The 23,966-nt window shown below is 48.4% G+C and overlaps 1 protein-coding gene across 5 annotated transcripts in view; it reads left to right on the top strand.

Moving 5' to 3' along the window:
• TDP1 (tyrosyl-DNA phosphodiesterase 1) overlaps positions 1–23,966 on the top strand; it is a 59,716-nt gene that overhangs the window by 31,734 nt on the left and 4,016 nt on the right. For all 5 annotated transcript variants that reach the window (XM_066388257.1, XM_066388258.1, XM_066388259.1 and 2 more), the window contains exon 14: positions 15,545–15,647. In XM_066388257.1, coding sequence (XP_066244354.1) covers positions 15,545–15,647 — 103 coding nt within the window. The remainder of the gene's footprint in view (positions 1–15,544; positions 15,648–23,966) is intronic.

Below are 23,966 nucleotides of genomic sequence, written 5' to 3'. Positions count from 1 at the left end.
ATCTGCGGTCCTATCCCATGGTTGTCCTCTTGCCAGGCCACCTGCCCTGGCTGTCCGTGACCTCATTGTCCTCTGTTCAGAATCTTCCCCCACGTCCTGTAGACTGAAGTCCAGAGTCCTCAGTTTGGCCTTCAGACCTCAGCTGTGCCATTCTCACCTTCCTCATCCTGTGTTCCCCCACATGCGCCCCAGAAACAGCCAGGCTGCCCCCCTTCGCCCCTGAGGTCATCCTGCCGGCAGCCCGTGTGTTCCCTGCACTGGTGCTCTGTCTTCTCTCTTCCTCTCCACTCGCTGCCCATTGAGTAGTGATGGTGCTCAGGTCCGGTCTCATCTCTTCCTAGAGGCTTTGCCGTACCCTGCTGGTCCCCTTCCCTCCTCCGGGTCCTCGGAGCTCCTGTGCACCGCTCACGTCAGCGCCAGGCACTTCTGAGCACATCTCGTTCGTTCATTCATTCATTCATTGATTCATTGATTCATTCATATTTTCTCGCTCGCTCCCTTGCATGCTATCCTCACAACGTTTCTACAGTGTAGCGTTAATCCCCTGGGCAAATGCGGGAACTAAAACACAGAGGCCAAACCAAGGACCCAGGCCCGCCCTCAAACACTGTGCTGTAGGGTCGTGAGGACCTGGGTCTGGGCAGCAGTTGCTCATTAAATAGGATGATCAGGGAAGGACTGACTGGTGACATTAAAGCAGAGACTGGAAAAAAGGGAGGGAGCCACGTGGCTGGGTCGCTGGAGGAAAGCTTCCTGGGAGGAGGACGGAGCGGCAGAGGCAGGAATGGACTCACCGGGCTTGGGTCTTGCTGGTGTGAGTAGTGTGGGAGGGCAGGTGAGCTCAGGGCTATAGCTGTGGCCAGATTTGGCCTTTTACCTGCGTTAGAGGCAAAGTTACTGTGGTCTGATGTCTCCCAAGTTTCCTAAAAGCTTTGTTAGTTATGCATGTATGAAAGGAAGTTCAGTGTCAGTGTAGTTGATAACGAGAATTGATCGGAATAAGTGCTTTTTACATACTTGTTCCATGAGGCTTTCTGGAGGAAGGCATGGTTCTAATGCCCTTGGTTTTAGCTTATGCTCACATTGTGTTTCTCAGCAGGTCAGTCTTTGCATTTTGGTCAAAATCATTTTTTGCAGCCAGAGCTTCATGCATTACAGGAAATTTAATAACCTGTCCCTCGCATATGAAATGCTCCGTCATGGTGAAAGTCCCCCCTCCCCCATATGCCCTGTGCATTCCTGGGTGTCCCCTCCATTGTCCTGGTAGAGAATATAATCATCTTGGCAATAAACTCAGAACTGATTTGTGAGTGCTACTGTCCTTTGATTTAATATGTTTTCTTAACTTTAGATTGATGAGAATCATGGATTCTAGTCCAGATGAACTCATAATGCCTAGCAGATCTAACAGTTCATCAACAAAGTGGCAGATGTTTTAAGTTTTAAGAATTGGATTTTAGCAAAAGATAAATACATAACGCTTTCCTACTTTTATTTAATGATACCAGTCATTGTTCACGTTTAGGACGAATAATTCCTTTTTGTTAAGCGCAAAAAAACTAAAGCAGATTCCCCCCCCCAAAAAAAAATAATAAGCAAGATGGATGGTAAAGAATGTGAATTTTGACTAACGTGATTATGAGACATTTTAAAATAATCTTGATCTGCACATCTAAAAAATAGTTGCCCTTCAAGATGGTCACCTTTTAAAATTTAGTACTTTTACCAAAAATAGGTGCTCCTCCATTTCAGACCTTGAATTAGTTTTTTGCTGCTGTGTAATAAGGTGCCACAAACTAAGTGGTATAAGCAGAGGATCACAGTGTTGATGAGGGCTGAAGTATCCTCTGAGGCTCAGGGTTCTCTTCCAAGTTCAGTGGTACTGGCAGGATTCGAGTGCTTACGGCTATAGTCCTGCTTTCTTTGTGGCTGTCAGTCAAGGGTCATTCTCAGTTCTGAAGTCCCACCTCTGTGCTCTGTCACATGGTCCTCTCCATGGACAGTTCACAGCACAGCTGTTTGCTTCTTCAAAGCCAAAGCAGAATCTCTCTCCTCAGGAAGAACCCGGTTACTCTTTCCAGGTCTCACCTGATAAGGCCAGGCCCACCCATCATCATTCCAAACCTTTGATTAACTTAGTTGGCAGATTGGTCACCTACTCATGGGAGAGAAATCCTATCATACTGACAATTTTTGCCCCCACTCAGGAAAGCCGGGGGATTACTAAGGACGTGTACATGGGGGACGGGGGCGGGAATTCTGCCTCCCACACGCCTCATTGTCATTTAGAACCCATTGTATTTCGTCCATCTTATTCTCCAACCTTCATTGGAAGTCATCCCTTAATTATTACCTGTTTTCTTTCTTTTTTTTCTTTTTTTTTTTTTTGTATTTTTCTGAAGCTGGAAATGGGGAGGCAGTCAGACAGACTCCCACATGCACCCAACCGGGATCCACCTGGCACGCCCACCAGGGGGCGATGCTCTGCCCATCCGAGGTGTTGCTCTGTCGCGACCAGAGCCACTCTAGCGCCTGGGGCAGAGGCCAAGGAGCCATCCCCAGCGCCCGGGCCATCTTTTGCTCCAATGGAGCCTCGGCTGCGGGAGGGAAAGAGAGAGACAGAGAGGAAGGAGAGGAGGAGGGGTGGAGAAGCAGATGGGTGCCTCTCCTGTGTGCCCTAGCTGGGAATCGAACCCAGGACTTCCGCACGCCAGGCCGACGCTCTACCACTGAGCCAACTGGCCAGGGCCTTACCTCTGTTTTCAAAATTGAGGTTTGTTTTCCACAGTTAAGCAAAACTCCCCTTGGATATACTCAAAAGACTGAACCTCAGGCTCCGAAGGCCGGTTAAGGAGGGCAGTTCTGTGATTATTGGGAGACAAAGGAGGCACTTGTTGGAGTGAGGGAACAGCCCTGCAGCCAGGCTGGTGGGAGGACCACGTTCACCGGGGAGCATAGTGCTGTTCAGAGCAGTAAGTCTTATAAAAGATAAGTAGGGTTCCTGAAGATCTAATTCCCTAATCTTCAAAACAAAACAAAACAAAACAACCCTCTCCTCACCTTAGAGGTACACTTCACGTGTCCTACGCGTGTGCATCTCATTAACCTGTCATTCCCGCCCATCAGCAGTAGAGGGTGCTTTCTTCTTGGCCAAAGGGACTTCGTTTTCTCCAATGGACGTTTCACAAATGTGATAACTGCCTACTGAAGATCAGGGGTCGAAATCTTATAAAATGCTTATGAAAAATTCATATGGTTTTTGTCTTCTATTTTATTTTTCCTTTTAAATGTACATAAGTCAGTTTCCTGGTTGCTCTCATTATATTGTGATTGGAGTTCTGAGTGAAAACATTTTTCACAGATCCCGGGTGATAATTTGAGCATCGTAAAATCCACGCTAAAACCACTCGTAGTGAAATTTGCATTGTATTGGACTCTGCATTAGTTTTTGTTCAACTCTTAAGAAAATGAGTTTGTAATTCCTGTACTTTTTTCCCTTACCAAAATACTCATCCTGATTGTTGGTAGTTATTTGTTTTAACGTCTATATTTTCTTTCAGGCCAACAAATACAGTGCCTTGTACAGTGCCTGGTCTATAATGGCTTTGCACATTTTGAGTGAATGAATGAATGATAGGGATCACCCGTAATCTAACTACCATTCATTTGCTAGTTGCTGCTCAGGTTTTAAGTTTGTTTTCCCTTTTGTACTGTCCAGGATGATTAGGTTTGCCCTTCAGGTCCATCTCAAATGTTCTCTTTGCAACTTTCTAGCTCAGCAGACAGAGCTCATTGCTCTTTTTACCCTTTGTGTTGTGTGGCGCTTTTTGCTTACGTATTTTCCGCTCCATAGGACGCACCTGACCATAAGACACAAGTAGGGTTTTAAGGAGGAAAATAAGAAAAAAAAAAATTCTGAACCAAATGGTGTGTTAAAATATTTAATAAAATATTGTCTTTTTTGCTCCATAAGACACACGGGCATTTCCCCCTCCACTTTTTTTGGGGGGGAGTGCGTCTGTGGAGCGAAAAATACGGTAGGCCTTTTACATCTTCGCTGTTGGTTCCTTATGGGCCCCATTTCTTCATATTCTGAGCTCCCTGAAAGCAGGTGTCAGATCTTACTCACTTTTATATCCTTAGTATCTAAGAGTAGTAAGCCTGGCTTATGGCTAGTGACCCACACACGTTTGAATCAGAGCCCTTTACAACCCCGGCTTTTTCAGATAGGTACCATATGCACAGACTCAGAAACCGATGTGCAGAGAAAGCTTCTCTTCCCGCTCCTGACCCCGAGCCTATCAAGTTCAGACCACAGCTGCCCTGGTTTTAGGTTTAATAGCATTAACTTCATCAATAATTTTTCAAACCCCAGTATCTCAGATGGTGATATTACCCACTCAGCCAGCATGCTGTGGAGGGAGCAGCACCAAAGTAGAGTCCGCCTGTCCACGTCCTGATTCGGGGTTGCCACTTACTACTAGCCTTGCCACTTGAATTTTAGAATAGTCATTTCTATAATCTGGGCTTTCCTCTGACTTATTGAGTGCTCAGAGAATAATAAAAAATATATGTGAAGATTACCCATTAAACTATATGATGTATTAAATATTAATTAACACCTTGATTTTGGTAGCTGCTAACTACCTCATGTTATTATTAAGCTCGTATTCCTTAGGCCTCTTGAGATTTAAGACAGCAGCTTATAACTTGACTTGGGCTGGTAAACACACAATACAATACACAGATGATGTATTCTAGAACTGTACACCTGAAACCTATATAATTTTATTAACCAATGTCACCCCTGTAAATTCAGTTAAAAAAATTAAAAAGGAAAAAAGAAAGCAGCTTATAAAGCCTTAAACTGTTTTGTTTCTGTAACCTAACGATGCATGTGACCTCAAGCCTTGTCCGTAGCCTTTTCTAAACTTAATGTACTTTACTTAAAAATTGCTCCTTCTAATTAATTGGAACTCACCAGTTATTAATGTTGGCTGGCAGTTTCCTCTTTTGTCTGGTTGCTCTCATGGAAAGCTATTTGTGGGTTTTGATCCCACCGTGAAGTCATGCTGTGTTTGATGGGGAGCCTGTTGTTATGGAAATTACTGGGACATGATAACCAATCCGGCGTTTAGATTTTGCCAGCAGACTAAGCAGGCAAGGAGATGAGCTCGAAGAGGCAGCCCGGGTGGAAAGGTAGTGCCTAGGAGTAATTGGCAAAGGCAGCGAGAACAATTGTGAAAGCTGTGCCTTGTGGGTGGGCAGAGAGCTAGTGCCTTTATAGTTGCCTAGCAACTGACAGGCCTAACGGGGCCTGGGGATGAGCAGAAAGGTTGGTGCTGCCACTTTGGGGGGAAAACGAGACAAGTGCTTGACTGCAAAACCACCGTGGCTGTTTGAGGAAATAGAAAAGGCATTCTGCTGTCAGCATAGCTGTGTAATACTTCTCTAATGTCGATTCCTTTGATTCTGAACAAATAGCCTTTTCCTCCTTTGTCTGAGCTTTTGGGTCCAGAATCAAATTGGATCACACACACACACACACACACACACACACACACACACACACACACAGTATTCGTCCACGTCGTTGGGTAGACTTGCTTGCCTGGTGCTGCTGCTCCAAGAGACTGGGACTAGTTGGTATTGCTCAGCAAATGGTCACAGATAACCATTATTTGTCACCAATACTGGTGATCAGCCCTACAGCCTGTGAGTGACTTTCTACGTTAGAGATGACTCAAAGTCACGTCAGCATCCTCGCTTTCCTGCACCTTGGGGCAAGTAGACCGAAGACAGTGGGCGCCCCTTCTCACGCTCAGGGGAGCAGGTCTCACGGAGCGTTCTCCCTGGAGGGAAAGGCTTGAGACCCCTGACCCAGAGCTTCTAACCCATTGTACGCTGGCTTTGCTAGTTACAAGGTGTTACCTGTGGCTTGACACAAGAAGGTGCTACTTGGGAGTCCTTCACCAGGGACGGGACCCCAAAGATAGCCGCTCGCAGATAACACAGATCCTTGCGAGGTGTTTACTATGTGCTGACAAAGCGCTTCTTTATGCCAACTCATTGAATCCTCCCAGCGAGGAGCTGGTACCAGGACTAGTACCCTCATTTCGGAGCTGTGAGAACTAAAGCGTAGAAGCCGAAACAGGTGACCCGGTCAGTAAGGCGGTAGAGCAGGATTCAGACCCAGAGAGCGTAGCGTGAATCTTTCTTGCTCGTGAGCCAGGCCCAGACTTTGCTTATGGCGATGCACCAGACTGGCGTGGTTCCTGCCCCCAGGGAGCCTGGCCTCCAGGGCTGCGGCCCCGTGGTCCTTCTGTGATGGCATCGTGCTGCTAACTGAGTCTCTGGGAAGAGCTCGGGCTCGGAAACCCACAGCAGCCCCCGCTGCCTCCGTGCTGAGGGGCCCCGTCTTCCCTCCCCGCTGACGCTGCTCTGCTGCTGAGCCAGACTTTTCCTCGCCTCCTCCCCAGCCCTTCCCCCAGAATGGGCTGGCTTCCTCCCCACCGCTTTGCTGGAGCCTTGCCTACCAGTGAAGCTTTTAGTTAAGCCACTAGCTGTCATTTGTGGCCCCTGCTGAGCACCCTTGGGTGGCTGTGTGGCTGGCGTTGAGCGGCCCATGCTGCTTTTCCTTAGTCTCCGCGTGCCCTTGCTCTGTGGGTCCGCCCAGACGTGTGCCGTGCCAGGCTTTGCTCTGTGTGGTGCAGCGCTAACGGCATCAGGGCTCTCTTAAAACTCTTCCGTGACCTGGTCATTCCGTTCCCATTTACAGGTCGACATCTGGGCAGCGGACCGATTTCTAGAGCCGCCGATTCCTCCAGCTTTTGCCCATGCGCTCTGTCTGTACCAAACTCAGCTGCCTTGCACAGTGGTTCATGTCTCTAGAGCCCGGGTCTTCTGAATGTTTCTGTTGTCCCACATTGCTTTTAAGTCCCATATCATCTTTCAGTCTTTTCTTCCCTGCATTTGCAAATACGCATTCATTACCTATTGCTCTGGGTCTGCAAATGTGTCTGCGCTTAGACTATTGATAACTATAGATCTGCCAATCTACTGAGAGCTTCATCACTATGTAGTTAGGTGTGTGTGTGTTCAGGGGAACTCATGTTGTGGCAGGTAAGGGCATCCAGGATGGTACTTACAGGCAGGGGGGAGTTCAGAGAAGGGACCGCTTCTGTATACAGAAACTAGAGCAGCGGTTCTCAACCTGTGGGTCGCGACCCCGGTGGGGTCGAACGACCAAAACACAGGGGTAGCCTAAAGCCATTGGAAAATACATAGGTTGCGACCCTGGCGGGGGTCGAACGACCAAAACATAGGGGTCACCTGAAGCCATCGGAAATACATATTTTATTTAAAAATGTATTGTATAATAAATATGTATTTTCCAATGGCTTTAGGCGACCCCTGTGTTTTGGTCGTTCGACCCCTGCCGGGATCACGACCCACAGGTTGAGAACCGCTGAACTAGAGGAAGCTTCAGCTGTTTGTATGTTTTGTGTTTCCTAAGTGGAGGTGGGCACTTTCGGTAGGAGAAATCTTGCCCTTGAGGTCCTGAGACTGTGCAGGGGCAGGTGGGGAGACCCCCGGGCAGGCCTGGAGCATTGTGCAGGGAAGGATGGGCGAGAAGCCTGCCCGTGGATGGAACCTGGCTCGTGGAGTTTGAGTGATAGGCGAGACTTCAGACTGTTCCGGTAGGAATACTCAATGTTTTTGAACAAAGTAGTGAGGTGATCAACACTATCTTGTTAATAGAATTACTTATGCCCGTTGCTTAAGACCTTACCACTGACATACCGTTTCCAAGATAATGTTCCTTCGCGCTCTCTCAGAGCTCAACGGGGCAGGTGCTATTATTACACCTATGTTATGAATGTAGAAATGGGTCTAGAGTGGAGGCCGCTCACCTAGTAAATGGTTGAACCGGAAACTGAACTCTAATCTTTTATGCCCTCCAAGTCATACACCCTTTCTGGGTTGGCTTAGGGGGTGGGGGAGGGGAGTAATGCGTGGAAGCAGAAAGGCCGGCAGAGACTGCCGCAGAGCTCCAGACGGGAGCCGGGGAGGTGGCTGTGGAGGTGGCCGTGGAGTGGGAAAGCGGAGGGGCGTTCCCACGGGGATGTTACTACAGGAGACAGAAGTTCCCTCGGGAAAGGGCGGAGAGGAGATCAGGAGGCTCGGACTGCCTGCGCATGTGTGAGCAGTGTCCCTCCAGGACAGTCACGTGTGTCATCAGTCCTCAAGGAACTGGCCCCAAGGAGGCCACTCCCCACACTGTCTCGGGAGGTCTTGGTGGAAGCCACCCCTGCGCTCTGCAGCCCAGGTCTGGTGCTGTTCCCCGTGAGGGTCCGAAAGGACGAGAATGTTCTCAGCAGATGTGCCGCTGGGACCCGGGAACCAAAGGCAGGGTGCCTCCTTCACAGGCTTTGTGGGGTCAGGGGAGGGGTCTTCAGCTGAGCGAGCACTGGCTGTGCGTCGGGGGACATTCAATGTCACCTGACCGTACAGACCGCCTGTGTCTGCAGACACACCTTCCCCTCCGGTGGGTTGCGTCAGCTCTCTAATGTGTTTCCCCGAGTGCACGACCACGGGTTGCACCAAGTCCGTGGTTTTCATGCCGTGTTTCTTGGCACCCAGGAGTCCTGCCAGCCCCTTCCAGAGCCCACTGCAGCAGCGGCTGGGGCAGTGGAGAGCCAGTCACTCCTGGTTCACCTGGAGACACATACTTGTCTTTTGTCTGCTTTAAACATTTCCTTTGAATAAAGGAACCTCGGATATTTTTTCTTTTTAGGTTTGAAAGACCATTATAATAGATAAACTCCCGAGCCCCGTTCTACCAAGCAGCAGCATTTTATAGTTTTGTAACTGAAGACTTTCCGAGTTTTCATTATCGCCTCTCCACCATAGGATGTGAACCCAAATGGACGGGATGTGTCAGTAGAAATTAAAATAGCAGTTTTCGGTCATCGCCTTGGTTAGTACTAAACACATAGTGCAAGTCTTTGATGCGCTGTTCTGAGTACTCATTTTAACCCGGAATTTGCAAAACAACTTTTGATCCTGCTTGACAGTGTTTTGTTTTGTGTCATTTTTGATTCGGGTTGCTGATGCGATGCGATGCAGTGCAAGCCGGGTCGTGGCATTGGTGGGCTCAAGTATAGACGGATGCTTGTGGAGATGAGGCTGACCGGGAGGCCCGGTGGGGCCCTGAAATGCCGCTGACCGTCGCATTCAGTGTTGGTCTGAGAGCATTGGCTCTGGTCGTCATACACCTGTGACTACGGAGCGCAATCAGTTCGCAAACAGCTTTCCCAGAATTTATTTGGGGATTCGTCAGAATTATAACTGGCAAATACACCCATGCCCAAGTATCTGGCCTCCCGTGGTGCCCTGCTCTCGTCCGTGGGAACATGTGTGTCATGCCCACTCTCATTTTTCTTTTCCTGCTGACATTTCTTAGTTAACAAGCTGTAGCCCCCCCCCAACACTGTTAGTGCTGCCCCCCATTTGGTACCTAATGTCACGTGATTTTTGGATGCCTGCAGAACTGGTTTAATTTTAACCATGCTGTTAAATTCCTGGCACTTTATCACCCATATCTATATTAAAAATCGGGAGGCGTTTATCTGTATCGAGGGGAATAAAAATCCTCTTGACTTCCTTCACAAAGTGAAACAGAAGCTCACTATAGTTCTGCTGCGGGGACGTGGGCAAGGACTGTGCAGGCAGCGAGGCAGTTTGGTGAATACTTCATAGACACCTCCACCACCAACGCTCTCCAGGATTAGGAGGCCTGGTGGACCTGCCTTCTGGAGGATTCTATCGCCTGGTGAATCGCACCATAGAGAAGGACCAGAGTCACCCTCCTGTGAATTGAGCAAAGTATCAGTGGCGGTAATAGCTAGCATCTATTATGCACCAAGGACTCTACACCCCTGATCCGACGTGATCCGCACGCCACCCTCGTGAGGCAGGTGCACGCCACCCTCGTGAGCCAGGTGTACGCCCCATCGTGAGCCAGGTGCACGCCACCCTCGTGAGGCAGGTGTACGCCCCATCGTGAGCCAGGTGCACGCCACCCTCGTGAGCCAGGTGCACGCCACCCTCGTGAGCCAGGTGTACGCCCCATCGTCCCTCGTGAGCCAGGTGCACGCCACCCTCGTGAGCCAGGTGCACGCCACCCTCGCGAGCCAGGTGCACGCCACCCTCGCGAGCCAGGTGCACGCCACCCTCGCGAGCCAGGTGTACGCCACCCTCGTGAGCCAGGTGCACGCCACCCTCGTGAGCCAGGTGTACGCCCCATCGTCCCTCGCGAGCCAGGTGCACGCCACCCTCGCGAGCCAGGTGCACGCCACCCTCGCGAGCCAGGTGCACGCCACCCTCGCGAGCCAGGTGCACGCCACAGTGCGGGCTGCCGCGCTGGCACTGACCGTGATCAACACATGTGCACTCGCCGGTTCCCCTCCTACCCACCCACCATCCCGTGCCTGTCGTGCTTCTCAGCAATTAGACATTTTCTCTAGATTTTGTGATTTTAAAGTTTTTAATTCCCTACCCATAATGAATAAATCGTTTCGATAAACTGTATCTTCTAAGTCTCTGCATATTAGTCTCTTTTCTCGAACTAATTGCATGTTTCCTGCCTACATGACATCTGCAGGGTTCGCTAGGGAGACATCTGTGGGCTGGACTAGCCGTAGACAGCTTCTGAAGGGGACACGGGGTTCGTGGGAGAGGGCAGGGCTCACACCCCCACAGGGCACAGGGACGAGGAACTGTCGTTTGCGGAGATGGGAAGTCAGTCAGTGAATGGACTCAGTTGAGATAGAGGAGTCGGGAAAAGGCATAATGGGAAACAGGACTGAAAAGCATTGCTTTGATCGGGTGGTGGAGATCCTAGACGCAGTGCGTTTACTCTGTGTGTGCGTGAGCAGAAAGGACACAGGGACACTGAGAGCCACTGGAGGAGGACGTAGGCTGCGAAACCGAGAGGGCATGCACTCGGATCTGGAGTCTGGGTGACAGGGACTGAACCAGGGGGATCCGATTGGAAACAGGCTATGACAGCGTGGTGTCGGGTTGGACATGTTCCCCGCAGAGCAGACAAGTCCACAACGCCTGAGCTTCCCGAGCCTGTCCGATTGAGACGTGGACAGAAGGGAACTCAGGAGAGCTGGTTTTCAGAGGGGACGGCGGGCCGACAGGTTCGCTTTTAGGAGTGTTGGGTTTGAGGTGACAACGTGACATCTCCATAGAGAAATCCAGCTTGTGAACAGAGATACCCATTTGGAAATTAACAGAGGTCAAAGCAGGGGAAGTCTGGGAGTCATCCTTGTGAAGGAATAGTTACACTTGGTGAGCGGAAAAGTCCCGAAGGAAGGACAGACAACAGACTTGAGCCTCTGACGGCATGAATTTAGGAGGCACAGATGGGGAGGGCAACAGAGAGAGGAGCTGAGTGGCCGGGTGCAGAGCAAGCTGAGGTGGGAGGCGCAGGAAGGTGGGGAACCGTGCCAGTGCAGCGGCGAGGTCTACGGCAGGACCATCGGCCTCGGCACTGTGCCGTTTAGGGCCAGATGGTTCTCTGTTGTGGGGACTGTCCTGTGCATTGTTGGGTGTTCAGCACCTTCCTGGTCTCTCCCCACTAGATGCCAGCCCACCCGCTACTTGCAACAATCAAATATGTCCCCACAACATTGTTAAATGGCCCCTAGGGGCAAAGTCGCCCCCAACTGAGAACCACTGGTCTAGAAGAATAAGAGATATAGAAAGACCACAGGGCGGTCAGGAAGCTTATCTGAAGGAGTCAGACGGCAGAGAACTGAAGAGAGAGAACGGGAAACGCCCACACCTTGATTTTAGCCCAGCAAGACCCATCTCAGAGTGAGATGACAAGTTATGTTCTTTTAAGCCACTAAATTTGTAGCATTTTATTAGAGAACCAATAGAGAAGTAGAACACACTAAATACCAATAAAAAGTACAATATAGTTTTGGGTTTGTTTATTTGTTTGTTTGTTTGTTTTTTAAGTGAAGGAAAGGGAGAGAGACTCCTGCATGTGCCCAACCAGGGTCCATCCGGCAACCCCCATCTGGGTCCGATGCTCAAATCAACTGAGCTATCCACAGTGCCTGAGGCCAACACATGGACCAGCCAAGCTATCCTCAGCACCTGGAGCCATACTCAAAACAATCGAACCACTGGCTTTGGGAGGGGAAGAGGAAGAGAAGGGGAATGGGAAAAGGGAGGGAAAGAGAAGCAGATAGTCACTTCTCATGTGTGCCCATTACCAGAGACCAAACCTGGATGTCCACATGCCAGGCAATGCTCTATCCACTGAGCCACCAGCCAGGGCCCAACATACATAAATAGTTTTAAATGGATCATTCACAGTTGAGAAACATAGATGTAATAAATATGGTTAAAAATCTGAGTAATCCAAGAAATCAAATTTACCTTGCCTGTTAGATTGGCAAACATTTTTGTACGTACTCTCCGCCCGGTGTCCTCCAGGACCTGAGAAAAGGGGTCCCCTGCACCACTGCTAATGGTTTAGACAGGCAGGCTGTTTAGAGGGAGACTGACAGAGTCCATCACTGTGAAAGGTTATAGGTTTACGTAGACAACTTGCATCTTTTACAGTGAGAACATCTTTCCAAAGTGCTTGTGAAACTTTTTTTTCATTGCATAGAAGCAGAGCCCAGCCCAAGGAAACCGAAATTGTGTGTGTGTGTGTGTGTGTGTGTGTGTGTGTGTGTGTGTGTGTGTGTGTTCGGGTCCGCAGGGTGTCGGCAGCCTCCTGGTCACCTGGCACCTGGCTGCTCCGTCTCATCTCTCCCACACCCAGTCTGTACTCTGTTTACTGCATCTGCCTGCGGACAGGGCTGCCCCAGTGCGGTCCTCTGGGATGGGTGGCTGGAGGCTGCATCTGTGAGTCTTCTCTGTGTGCTCTGAGCAGCTGCTGCCCAGATTAGGTTCCGGTGATGGAAAGGAATGTTTTGTCACTGGATGCACGTTCCCATAACAGCCGTCGTCTTGGGGACTCGCGTGTCTTCAACACAGTCTTTAAACCCAATCAGCCACTCGAACAGCTGCTCAGAGCTGCTTAGGCCAGGCTCGGCAGGTGAGGCAACTGCTGTCACCAAATTTTAAACTTTTAAAGATGCACGTACTGCCCTGGCCAGATAGCTCGGTTGGTTAGAGCATCATCCCAAAACGGAGGTTGTCAGTTCTATCCCCGGTCAGGACACATACAGGAACAGATCAATGTTCTTGTCTATCTTCTCTTGCTAAAATCAATAAATAATTTTAAAAAAATAGTAAAGATGCACGTAGTGGGCTTTGGCCCCGAGGTCACATGACTTTCATTGCTCCCCTTTCCTTATGGGGCTCTGAGCACTGCTCATCAGTGAGTTCCCAGTGAGAACTGTGGACTTGATTTTTGTAGCTGGAATACCCAGGTGGAGGGGAGCCATCTAGTTAGATGTGAGTGTGGAAATCTCTGATCATTATAGACAGTCCAGAACAGGATGTTTAGCCTCATTGGCTGAAACCCCTCATCTAGAGACAAGAAACCAAGGCCCGGGTAGAAGAGTCCCTTTGGGTGTTTGTAGTTAGTGGGGAAGCTGGGGCGAAATCCTCTCCCCCGGTTTGAGGTCTGGGATCTTTTCTCAGCATGGCCTTCTGTCTCCATGTCCCTGAGCTATATAGCCTGTGCTTTCTTGAGCTTTTTTTCAGGAACTTTTGTTATACATCATTAGTTTAAATTTACTCCTAAAGGTTTAAGTGTACATTTCTTACTATTTCTTACTTACTATTTTAACATTCATCTGCACAACAGCATATTCTAAGCATTCGTAGTAATGTTCATTCTGTCCATAGATGAAAAAAATTGCAACTGAGAATGCGAGTCAAGCAGCATATGGAAATATCTCAAATAACAGTTTTTTATTGTTTTTTGTCAGGTAGTATTTAATATTTTTTCATTAATATTTTAAAACTTTTAACAATCTGGTTTTGTGTACTTTTATTATTCTTATTTAAGTATTAAGTGCATGAAATAGTAAGTAAGTGCATGAATAGTTTCAGTGTATCATTTTTTTATACCTAAAACGGTCATTAGGGCCAAAGCCCAAACGGACCTCAGGGCCGAAGCCCACTAGGTGCATCTTTTTTTTTTTTTTTTTTTAATTTTTATTTACTGATTTTAGCTAGAGAGACAGACAGACAGGAACATTGATCTGTTCCTATATGTGTCCTGACCAGGGATAGAACTGACAACCTCCGTTTTGGGATGATGCTCTAACCAACCGAGCTATCTGGCCAGGGCAATACGTGCATCTTTAAGTGTTTAAAGATGTTAAATTATTTGAATCCAACCACTGGCCTGCAAATTATCTCTGTGACACATCACAGGCCTCAGTGTTCATGATTGTGGTCCTTAGGCATCAGAGGTTCCCTCTCTGGTCCCCTAGAGAAGGCAAGGAGGTCTGTAAATACACTTTACTTTTTATGTTTTTAAGTTTGCTTAATTGCCCTAAATAGTCTCCTTAGCTCTAACTTCTATCATCCTCAGTGCCTGTTCCCATTGAACCCCTAAGCGATCACCATCCTTTTCACCTTATTGGGAACTGTTTCTCGTTGACTCTGATTCCCACCAGTAGCTGCACTTGGTTCAGAAGAAAGCTCAATGCTCCCGTGAGTTAATTGAGAAATACTCGGCTGTCCACAAAATCTGACTTGGTCTAAATAGCTGAGCTTTTACTCCACATTCTAAAAGTGCAATGGAGTTTAGGTGAGCCTGATTGGGGGGGTTCTAGTGGGTTTATATTAATTAATTAATTGGTGGATGAGAGTTCTGGGCCTAATGTTCTGCAGGGCAGTCCCTTAAAGAAGAAGCGTGAGGACTTGGTCAGTCCGGGGAGCAGCTAGCTGAGTGCCCCCCAGTAGGTCAGATCTCAGTCTCCCGCCGCCCACGCATCACGTGATTTTTAGCCGTGTCTCTGTTTCCGTATAAAACACGATTCTAAGGACACCGTTTCTTTCTAGACACAAGTCCCAACTTAGTGCCCTCGGAGCTTTTCTTTAGATCGGAAGTAGAATTAGCACTACCTGGACCAAAAGCAGAGAAAAGGCCGAAAAAGGAAGGTGGTGCTTGAAGGTACTAGGCTATACGATGATACTGACAGGTGTTTTTTTAAATGCTGCTTTTGTATACAGCAAAGCTAAACATTCTGGCCACACCAGGGTCTTGAAAATTAAAAGGGTTTGGACAGAAAAAAAATATTTTCTAAGGAAGGAAAATCATCTGAATAGCTGCCCTGGGAAAACGCAGATGAGGGCGGAGCTGTCCCAATTAGCGATTAGATACATCCTGAGGACCCCAGGCGGCAGGGTTTAAATCCCGTTGCCCCCACGGAAGGAACCTGAAGGTGGCTGGCTGCCCGTGTCCTTGACCGATGCTCTTGCAGCTGTGAACGTGTGACCCTCGCTGACATGCCTCCCTGAGTCAGCCTCTCCCGTGTCCCTGTCCCCGCAGCGCGAACCTGTCCAAGGCCGCCTGGGGAGCACTGGAGAAGAACGGCGCCCAGCTGATGATCCGCTCCTACGAGCTCGGAGTCCTCTTCCTGCCGTCCGCGTTTGTAAGTGCACTCTCGGAGCCGCCGGGCTGGGCGCATGGGACGTGGACTGGGTTTCTGTGTCTCCCTCCTCAGTCAGGACCACCTGTCCGAGGTGGGCCGGCAGCGGAGCCGGGCTCTCGCCTAGAGCCCGTGCCTTCAGCCCCTGGCCTGTGCGGACGCGCAGCGGGATTCCGGCTGGGGGTGGGGGTGGAGGGAGTTTGCCTGAGCAGAGGTGGAATGTGTTGCTTTGGGTAAAGGTAACAATATTTAAATGAATGTTGTGAAACGTGACATGAAGATTTATGACAAGGCAGTAAGTGATGAGTCACCAAAGGAGTGACTCTTAGGAAATATCTGTTAGTCGATGTTGTTCCGTTAAGTTCCTAGAAGACAAGCTGCCCTTTCTGTGAGGAGAACGAATATGCAAAACAGTGATTGTGGATTTAGTCCAGGGGTTGGGAACCTTTTTGGCTGAGAGAGCCATGAACGCCACATATTTTAAAATGTAATTCCGTGAGAGCCATACAACAACCTGTGTACGTTACGCGTTATCCAATAAAAATTTGGTGGTGTCCCGGAGGACAGCTGTGATTGACTCCAGCCACCCGTAACCATGAACATGAGCGGTAGGAGATGAATGGATTGTAATACATGAGAATGTTTTATATTTTTAACGTTATTATTTTTTTATTAAAGATTTGTCTGCGAGCCAGATGCAGCCATCAAAGGAAGCCACATCTGGCTCGCAAGCCATAGGTTCCCAACCCCTGGTTTAGCCCAACGGGTGCTGTATGTAGTAGATGCTTAAATATGTTCACACATCTTGTCGCAAGCCATTTGCAGAACGGAATAGCTCACCTGTAGCCATCTTACTGAAATGAAAGTACGTGCGGACACCACACTCTCAGGAGTCTGTGCCGTTCTTGAAATGCCAATCCCTAGATATTCATTCAACAGATGTGTTAAAAATTTCTGCATCAGTCATAATCTTAAAGTGGTTACTGACAAGAACACCATTTGTCTTAAAACGAGGTTGATGTTATCTCTTTCTTTAGGTTTCTCTCCCCGGGACCAGGAGGGCATATATACCTTTTAATGTTTTTAGTTGCATGTTCCCCAAATAGACTTGCTTAATACCCAGTTTTATAGGCGTTCTTCTGACCTGACATCATCTAGAACCTGGGTTTCTTGTGTTGAACAAACTCAAAGAGTTTAAAGGCTTGGCTCGAAATAAATGATGATTCATTCAAGAGCCTTCGGGTTCTCAGACTAGAAACACAACCAGGCAGAAACCCAGAAAGGTTCTGGAGAAGAAAGAAAAGTGAAGAGATTTTATAATAAAAAGTTCATTCTCCGCTCTAGCAGTGGCCCAGGGCGGTTCTCATTCTGAGGTCTGGAGGTTGGATTCCAGGTGGTCTGGTCCTGTCCAGTGACCTGGATAATGTCAGGCAGGTGGTCTGGGTATGCGAGTCCTTCCGTGGGTAACCAGTGGGTTGTCTAGAGGTCTGATAAATGTCCAGGCATTGATGCAAGACTGGAAAGTTCAAAAGTTGACGTTCCCACACTTCTACAACAAGAACGGAATTGTTTCCTCATGCCTCAACCTACTTGATTTTAGTAATTTAGCAGCCTGACTGTAGTGACTTTACTTCTTCACTCTGTTCCTCACTTGAGACCAGCCCCCCTCTGTGCTCCCTGGGCAGAACTCCACGTCCAGAACACCCACGTTCCTGAGTTATCAGCAGTCGGCGTTGTCACCTCTGTCCTTCCCCCGTAGCCCGTCCTGCCATCGTGTTCCGGAAGGCTGACTTGAGGCCGGCGTTGTAGATGGTCGGGTTTTGTGTCCCCAACGGCAGTGTCAAGTGCTCCTTAGGCAGTCACCGAGAAGGGACCCTGCAGCCCCCTCCTTTCCCACAGCCGTGATGATAACCTGTCACTCAGGACCCAATGGCTGTGTGAAGTGTGACCTGCAGTATGGCCCAAGAACTGTGGGCAGAGAGCCAGCATTGCCCATTCATAATAAAGATGCCATTTGAAACCTCTGGGCTTGATCTAGAAGCTGATAAGTCCCTGGCAACTAAATGTTGATTTGTTCACATTTTTCTGCTTCTTTAAATGAATTAATCAGTAAACACATCGTTTCAAGGTCAGCCTAACTCACCATAGAGCATGAAGTCAGTAACTTTCCCTTTGGTTAGGAACCTCTCAAGAGATTTGGGGGTTTATGTCAAGGTGCATTGGACTGTATGCAGCACTGAACTATTCTTGCTGCATAGTAGGTACTTAATGATGTTAACTTAAAGACTTTGTTCTTTAGAGGTTGAATATCAAGTTGTTTGTACAGGGAAAAGCCCCAAGACTAAAAGTCTGCCTCTGTAAGCGGAGGGCAGGGAAAGACCGAAAAAAGAAGCAGGCCACTGCAGTCTGGTAATTAATAGAGATTATTGTTATTATGAGGCAGCTGCAAGACAGAATGGATCCCTGCCTGCTTGGCAGACACCAAAGAATTATTTAGGATAAAGGGGTGACAGTCACGGGTACTAGCATGCTAATGCTGCCAGGCACAAAAAATTGCTTTACATGTTTGACCAGGTCGCAATAACTACCTGTTCCCGGGAACCAGCACATAGCAGGGCTCAGGAGGGGTGCTGACTTAAGTTAGAATGAACAGAAATTACGACCAGTCTCTCAGGGGGTTGCAGACAGCAACCTTCGTCTGGCCCAGGTCCAGCTTGCAGGACAGACAGAGGTCGTGTCGTGGACTTGAGCCTGCCTGACATTTTCTGGCTAGAATGCCCCCTACCTCTGGGCGTAATGTACAGGATCAGAACTGTCCCCTTCAGACGAAGGTGGCCTGAGCGTCCCTGCGCTCTCAGGCGGGGAGCCATCTTCGCTCTCTGAGCCCCCGTTCACTGGCCGCCGAGGTGGCAGGTTCTTCTTGTCTGTGATCAAAATTAAAAATGCGTCAACCAAATCCCCAAGAATTTTCAGTCTTCAAGTCTCTACTTTCTCTTTCCTCAGTTCTGGGTCAATTGTCTTACTGTCTCTTGTTTCCAGCAGTGGCAGTGTTATTCTTTCTGTGGCTCTGGCTGGAAGAACTAATGAAATTGACCTGAGGCACCACCTTAATCCTCCCCTCCAGCTCCCAGCCCATCCTAGGGGCTCTCAGGGTTCCCCGGCAGCCACAGCCAGGCAACACTGTTGCAAGTGGTGTTTCTTTGTAACCACTCAGCTAATAAAGCCAAGTTCCCCTGTTCTCTTCCTTGGTCTCTTGCTCCTTTCTCTCACCCATCCAAGAGCAACTGCCACTGCCATCTGCCTCGGCAAGAAGTTTTCTTCCTGCTGTCTTCTGACCCCATCTCTCCTTTTCTGCGCCATCTCAGCCACAACTAACTGTGAAGCTGTGGCCTGCCCACCTGCCTTTAAGCCTTCAGTGGCTCCCCCGGCCCACAGGACCATGTCCAGGTCCATGTGCATTGAACCAGCGCGCCTCCCACCCCTTCCTGGCGCACCACGGGGCTCCATCACCCGCGAGTGCTTGTTGGCGTCCAGGGGAGGTCGGCAGTGCTTGGTGGCGTCCAGGGGAGGTCAGCAGTGCTTGGTAGCGTCCAGGGGAGGTCAGCCGGGGCAGCAGCTGCCGCCTCACCGTGGGCGATCCTGGGCTCCTACGCTGCTGCAGAGGCTTCAATGTAACTTGGAAAGAGGAAGAATATAGACCAGGGGTCCCCAAACTTCTTACACAGGGGGCCAGTTCACTGTCCCTCAGACTGTTAGAGGGCCGGACTATAAAAAAAACTATGAACAAATCCCTATGCACACTGCACATATCTTATTTTAAAGTAAAAATACAAAACAGGAACAAATACAATATTTAAAATAAAGAACAAGTAAATTTAAATTAACAAACTGACCAGTATTTCAATGGGAACTATGGGCCTGCTTTTGGCTAATGAGATGGTCAAGGTGCTCCTCTCACTGACCACCAATGAAAGAGGTGCCCCTTCCGGAAGTGCAGCGGGGGTCGGAAAAATGGCCTCAGGGGGCCGCATGCGGCCTGCGGGCCATAATTTGGGGACCCCTGATATAGACAAATACGTTGGAGAGATGCCAAAGACCAAGAAAGAAAGAACCTCCCGGAGTAGCCTAGGTTGAGGATTTAGGGACATCAGGTCTAGAGGAGCCAGGAGGACAGGGAATGGAGCTGGGATCGTGCTCACAAGCTGGTAGACTTTGGGTCTGTTGTCTTACCTCTGTAGGCCTCCTTTTTCTCAGCTGTGCAATGGGGGCAGTACCGGGTCATCTGGGAATTAAGCAGTGTGGCCTGTAAAGTGTTGCAGGCAGTGACTGGTACTTTGCCCGCATTGAGCACAGGGTGCGGTTCCTGTTAGCCAGATCAACAAGCAGTTCTGCCGCAGGTGGAAGGCAGGATCCTGACGTCACACCCATGATGACGTCACACCCATGATGATGTCATGCTGGCTTATTCTCCTCCAGGAGGCTTCTCCTAGGCTCCCAGCAGGAAACCCTTCCAGCTGATGATCCCACCCTGACTTCCAGGAAGGAGACAGCCACCTTCCTGTCGCTCCCTTCCTTATCACTTTGTACATCTTTGGTTAAGGGCACTCCTTCTAGAAGGTTCAACTGCCATTACTGTTTTGCCCAGGAAAACATAGCGTTTTCTGCTAGAGCAGTGGTTGGCAAACCGTGGCTCATAAGCCACATGCGGCTCTTTGGTCCCTTGAGTGTGGCTCTTCCACAAAATACCACGTGCAGGCGCGCACAACTTTTTCGATGTTAGAAGTTATTTCATTCGAAAACAAATGATCTCTCCGTTGTTCACAATAGCGAAGATCTGGAAACAGCCCAAGTGTCTATCAGTGGACGAGTGGATTAAAAAGCTGTGGTACATATACACAATGGAATACTATGGGGCCATGAAAAAGAAGGAAATATTACCTTTTGCAACAATATGGAGGGACCTGGAAACTATTATGTTGAGTGAAATAAGCCAGGCAGAGAAAGAAAAATATCATATGACCTCACTCAGTTGTGGAATCCAAGGAATAATGAGAACTGAGGAACGGAATTGAGATGGAGGGATCAAAGGGACCAGAGGAAAAGAGGACAGAGGGAAAGGGGATAATAGGATGGGATAAACCTGAAGGGAAGGGGGCAGGGTGCTGTAGGGAGGGGGGCAAGGGAGATGTTGAGGGGAACTGGGGGAGGGGGGATGCATTCGGGGTGACCCTAGAATCTATGTAAACACAATTAATTAAATAAAAAAATTTTTTAAAAGAAAAGAAAACATTATCTCTCTCTGCTCAAGATTTTGAAAGAGAAACTTGGATTCACTTTCCAAGCCTGTTGAAACATCCCCAAGAAAATAATTCTGATATTGACATTTGCTATTTCAAAACAACAGTTTTAAATATGAGGGAAGCTTTTCTCAAAAGGTTTCAGGAGTTCGGAAACAGCAAAGCTATGTTAGCCTTTGTTTAAAAACCTCTTAATGTTACTGTAACAGAAGTAAATTTTTCCCCCTTTAATATTGACATTGGCAACTTTGAAATGCAATGGCTGGATTTAAAAAACAAAAAATTGTGGAGCTCGAAATTTGAACATATTTCTGCTGATGTAGATTGAGGACCTTTTTAGCCAAGGCCAGCTTAGGAGTACCCTAATTAAGTTCATAACAATGTACCTACCTATATAGTTTAAGTTTAAAAAAGTTGGCTCTCAAAAGAAATTTCAATTGTTGTACTGTTGATATTTGGCTCTGTTGACTAATGAGTTTGCCTACCACTGTGCTAGAGAATGCAACTCAGATGCAACTAAAAAATAAATTGTTAGCTGAAATCCGAGCACATTTCTCATTTTCTGTGATTGAGCTAAGCAGCTAACCCCGATCCATCACTGTGATAACCAGCTCTTCTACTCCCAAAGCTGATGGAGGGGCAGGCTAGTAATTTCTCATCCGTGATGCATGTCCACCCTCTCACCTGGTGTTTTAGAAATGTATTGTCTTTAACTGTCTTTTAAGCATCCGTGCCTGAGAGGCTGCCTTCCTCTGCTTCATGAAATGCCAAGCGAGACCACGGTGATATATAAATAATGATAATTAGAAGACAGCTTCAAATTATTTGACATCCAGATTGAAGGGAAAAGTGGTACTTTTTTTATATAGCTGTAATACCCTAGAATTTGGATCAGAAATGGCTTTCAAAAAAAAAAAAAAAGCATATTACTTCCTGTCAGACATGGATGGCTCAAACCTTCTTGTATGTGAAATCAGATACCATGAAATGGAGCCATCAGAACTGCTCTGGGCTCCAAGAACATTAATCCTTCTCGTGATGCATTTGAAAATCAACAGAACTAAGCCAGGAGTTGAAGAAGAAGGAAGTCGTTTTTACCTGAAACTCCATAAAGTATTTAATAGTCATTAAATTGATGTCACTGCCAACCTCTGGCCTCTTTCTTTTTAAAAAATGTCAAGAACGAGCCTTGGTCGGGTGGCTCGGATTCCACCTGCAGTCAGGGCACAATGACAAGCGAACAGTGAGTGCACAACTAAATGGAACAACTAAGTGGAACAACGAGTTGATGCTTCTCTCTGTCTCTGTCTGCTCTCTCTTACCCACCTCCTCTCTCTCCCTTCCCTCTGTCTTTCTCCTTTTCTCTCTTTCTCTCTCAAATCAATGGAAAAAAATTTTTTTAATGTCAAGGATGAATCTTTCCAGAATTTGGCTTCTCCTGACTTGGTCTGCCTTAATATCACCTTTCAAATTTGCAAGGAATTCCTTGATTGTGACTCCCTGTGAGGGACTGTGTGAGCTTTTGTTTATTTAGTGGCTGGTACTTAGGACCAAGAATTAGAAAGGCGGGGTTCCATTTCCCGCCTTGCCACATAATAGCCATGTGACCTTGGGTACCTATTTAACCCCCAAAGGGGTTCTCTCCTCTGTAAAATAGGAGCAATTACATCACGGAGAACAACACCCTGGATCTACTGAAGTTATACTCGTTCCCACCCGTGTGCCAGTTTTCTTTCTAAACAACTTTACCCTCACCATCGCCACTTAATAGAGGAGGAAATGGAGGCCCAGAAGGGTTGAGTAACTGACCTAGAGTCACACAGCCAATAAATAACGTACACAATAAGAGATTGTTAAGGTTCTCCTTGGATCCAGAATGTGTTGAAGGCAAGCTGCGAGGACAGACACCAGTGCCGGATGTTGTGGCGGTGGCCCAGAGCCCTGCTGAGTGACAGCAGTGAGGACGGAGAGGCTACAGGCTCCTTCCCCAGAGGCCCCCGCTCCCTGCTCCCTTCCTCCTCTGAGTCTCATTCGTTCTGCCTTCAGTCTCCTCCAGCCCATTGTTTCTGCTCAATGCTGACCCCGCTCTCGTCTGACTCGCCTCCCCGTTTGTATCTCGGCTTTGTTGTGATGGTACTTGTATTTGTGTCCCTGTTACCGTTTGCTAATCCATCTCGAGTTCCCTGGCTCTCCAGGCTGTGCCAGGCGGCCTCTGTTGTGGAACCTCTCTGTTCAAAAGCCTTCTGCATCTCCTCCCTGTCTGTCACAGTAAAGGCCACACTCTGGTACTGGGGTCTTAGGACACTTTGGGTCGTAAGTGATAGACAACCAGCTCAAAGAGAATGAAAAAAAAAAAAGGCGAAGACAGGGCAAGTGCCCCGCTTCCTGCAGGGCTGAGTGCAGGGGCCCAGGCTGTCACAAGTCCGGTCTAACAGATGTGAGGGTGTCCGACAGCTCAAGGCTCACACCTTCCTGACCAGTTGAGCTTCCCCACAGAAAGACGGTCCCTTCCCCGGCGTCTCTGACTTGGGCCGCGTGCGCACCCCCAGTCACGGTGTGCAGGGGGTGGGCCAGTTACCACCGCAGACGTCCATGCCGCGTCCCATTCAGAACCTTCCCTCGGGCTCTGATGTTTCCCCCCAGCTCTCCGCGGCCCTCCTCTTCGGTATCTGCTCACTCACAGTCCCGGTGTGCCCTCCTCGCCCCCCTCGCCCCCACCCCACTGCTCTTCCCTGCCCTCCGTTTGGCGGAATTATACCCGTTTTTCAAGGCCCGGCTGAAATACTTTCTACAGAACCTTTCCTTCCCTGTAACTCGTAAGAGGCTGTTTCTTCCTCTTCTGTCTGGATTTGTGCCAGGCATCTTTCATGTACTGCCTTTCACTGTATTACTTTTTTTTTTTTTAATTTATTGATTTTTAGAGAGAAAGAGAGAGACATTGATGTGTTGTTCCACTTATTTATGCATTCTTGTACATGCTCTTACTAGGGATTGAACCCACAACCTCGGCATGTTGGGACAGTGC

This window comes from Saccopteryx leptura, chromosome 6 (genome assembly GCF_036850995.1).
Source record: "Saccopteryx leptura isolate mSacLep1 chromosome 6, mSacLep1_pri_phased_curated, whole genome shotgun sequence".
Classification (NCBI taxonomy): domain Eukaryota; kingdom Metazoa; phylum Chordata; class Mammalia; order Chiroptera; family Emballonuridae; genus Saccopteryx; species Saccopteryx leptura.
Note: the sequence above shows the minus strand (reverse complement) of the source record. Positions and strands in the feature narration are given on the sequence as shown.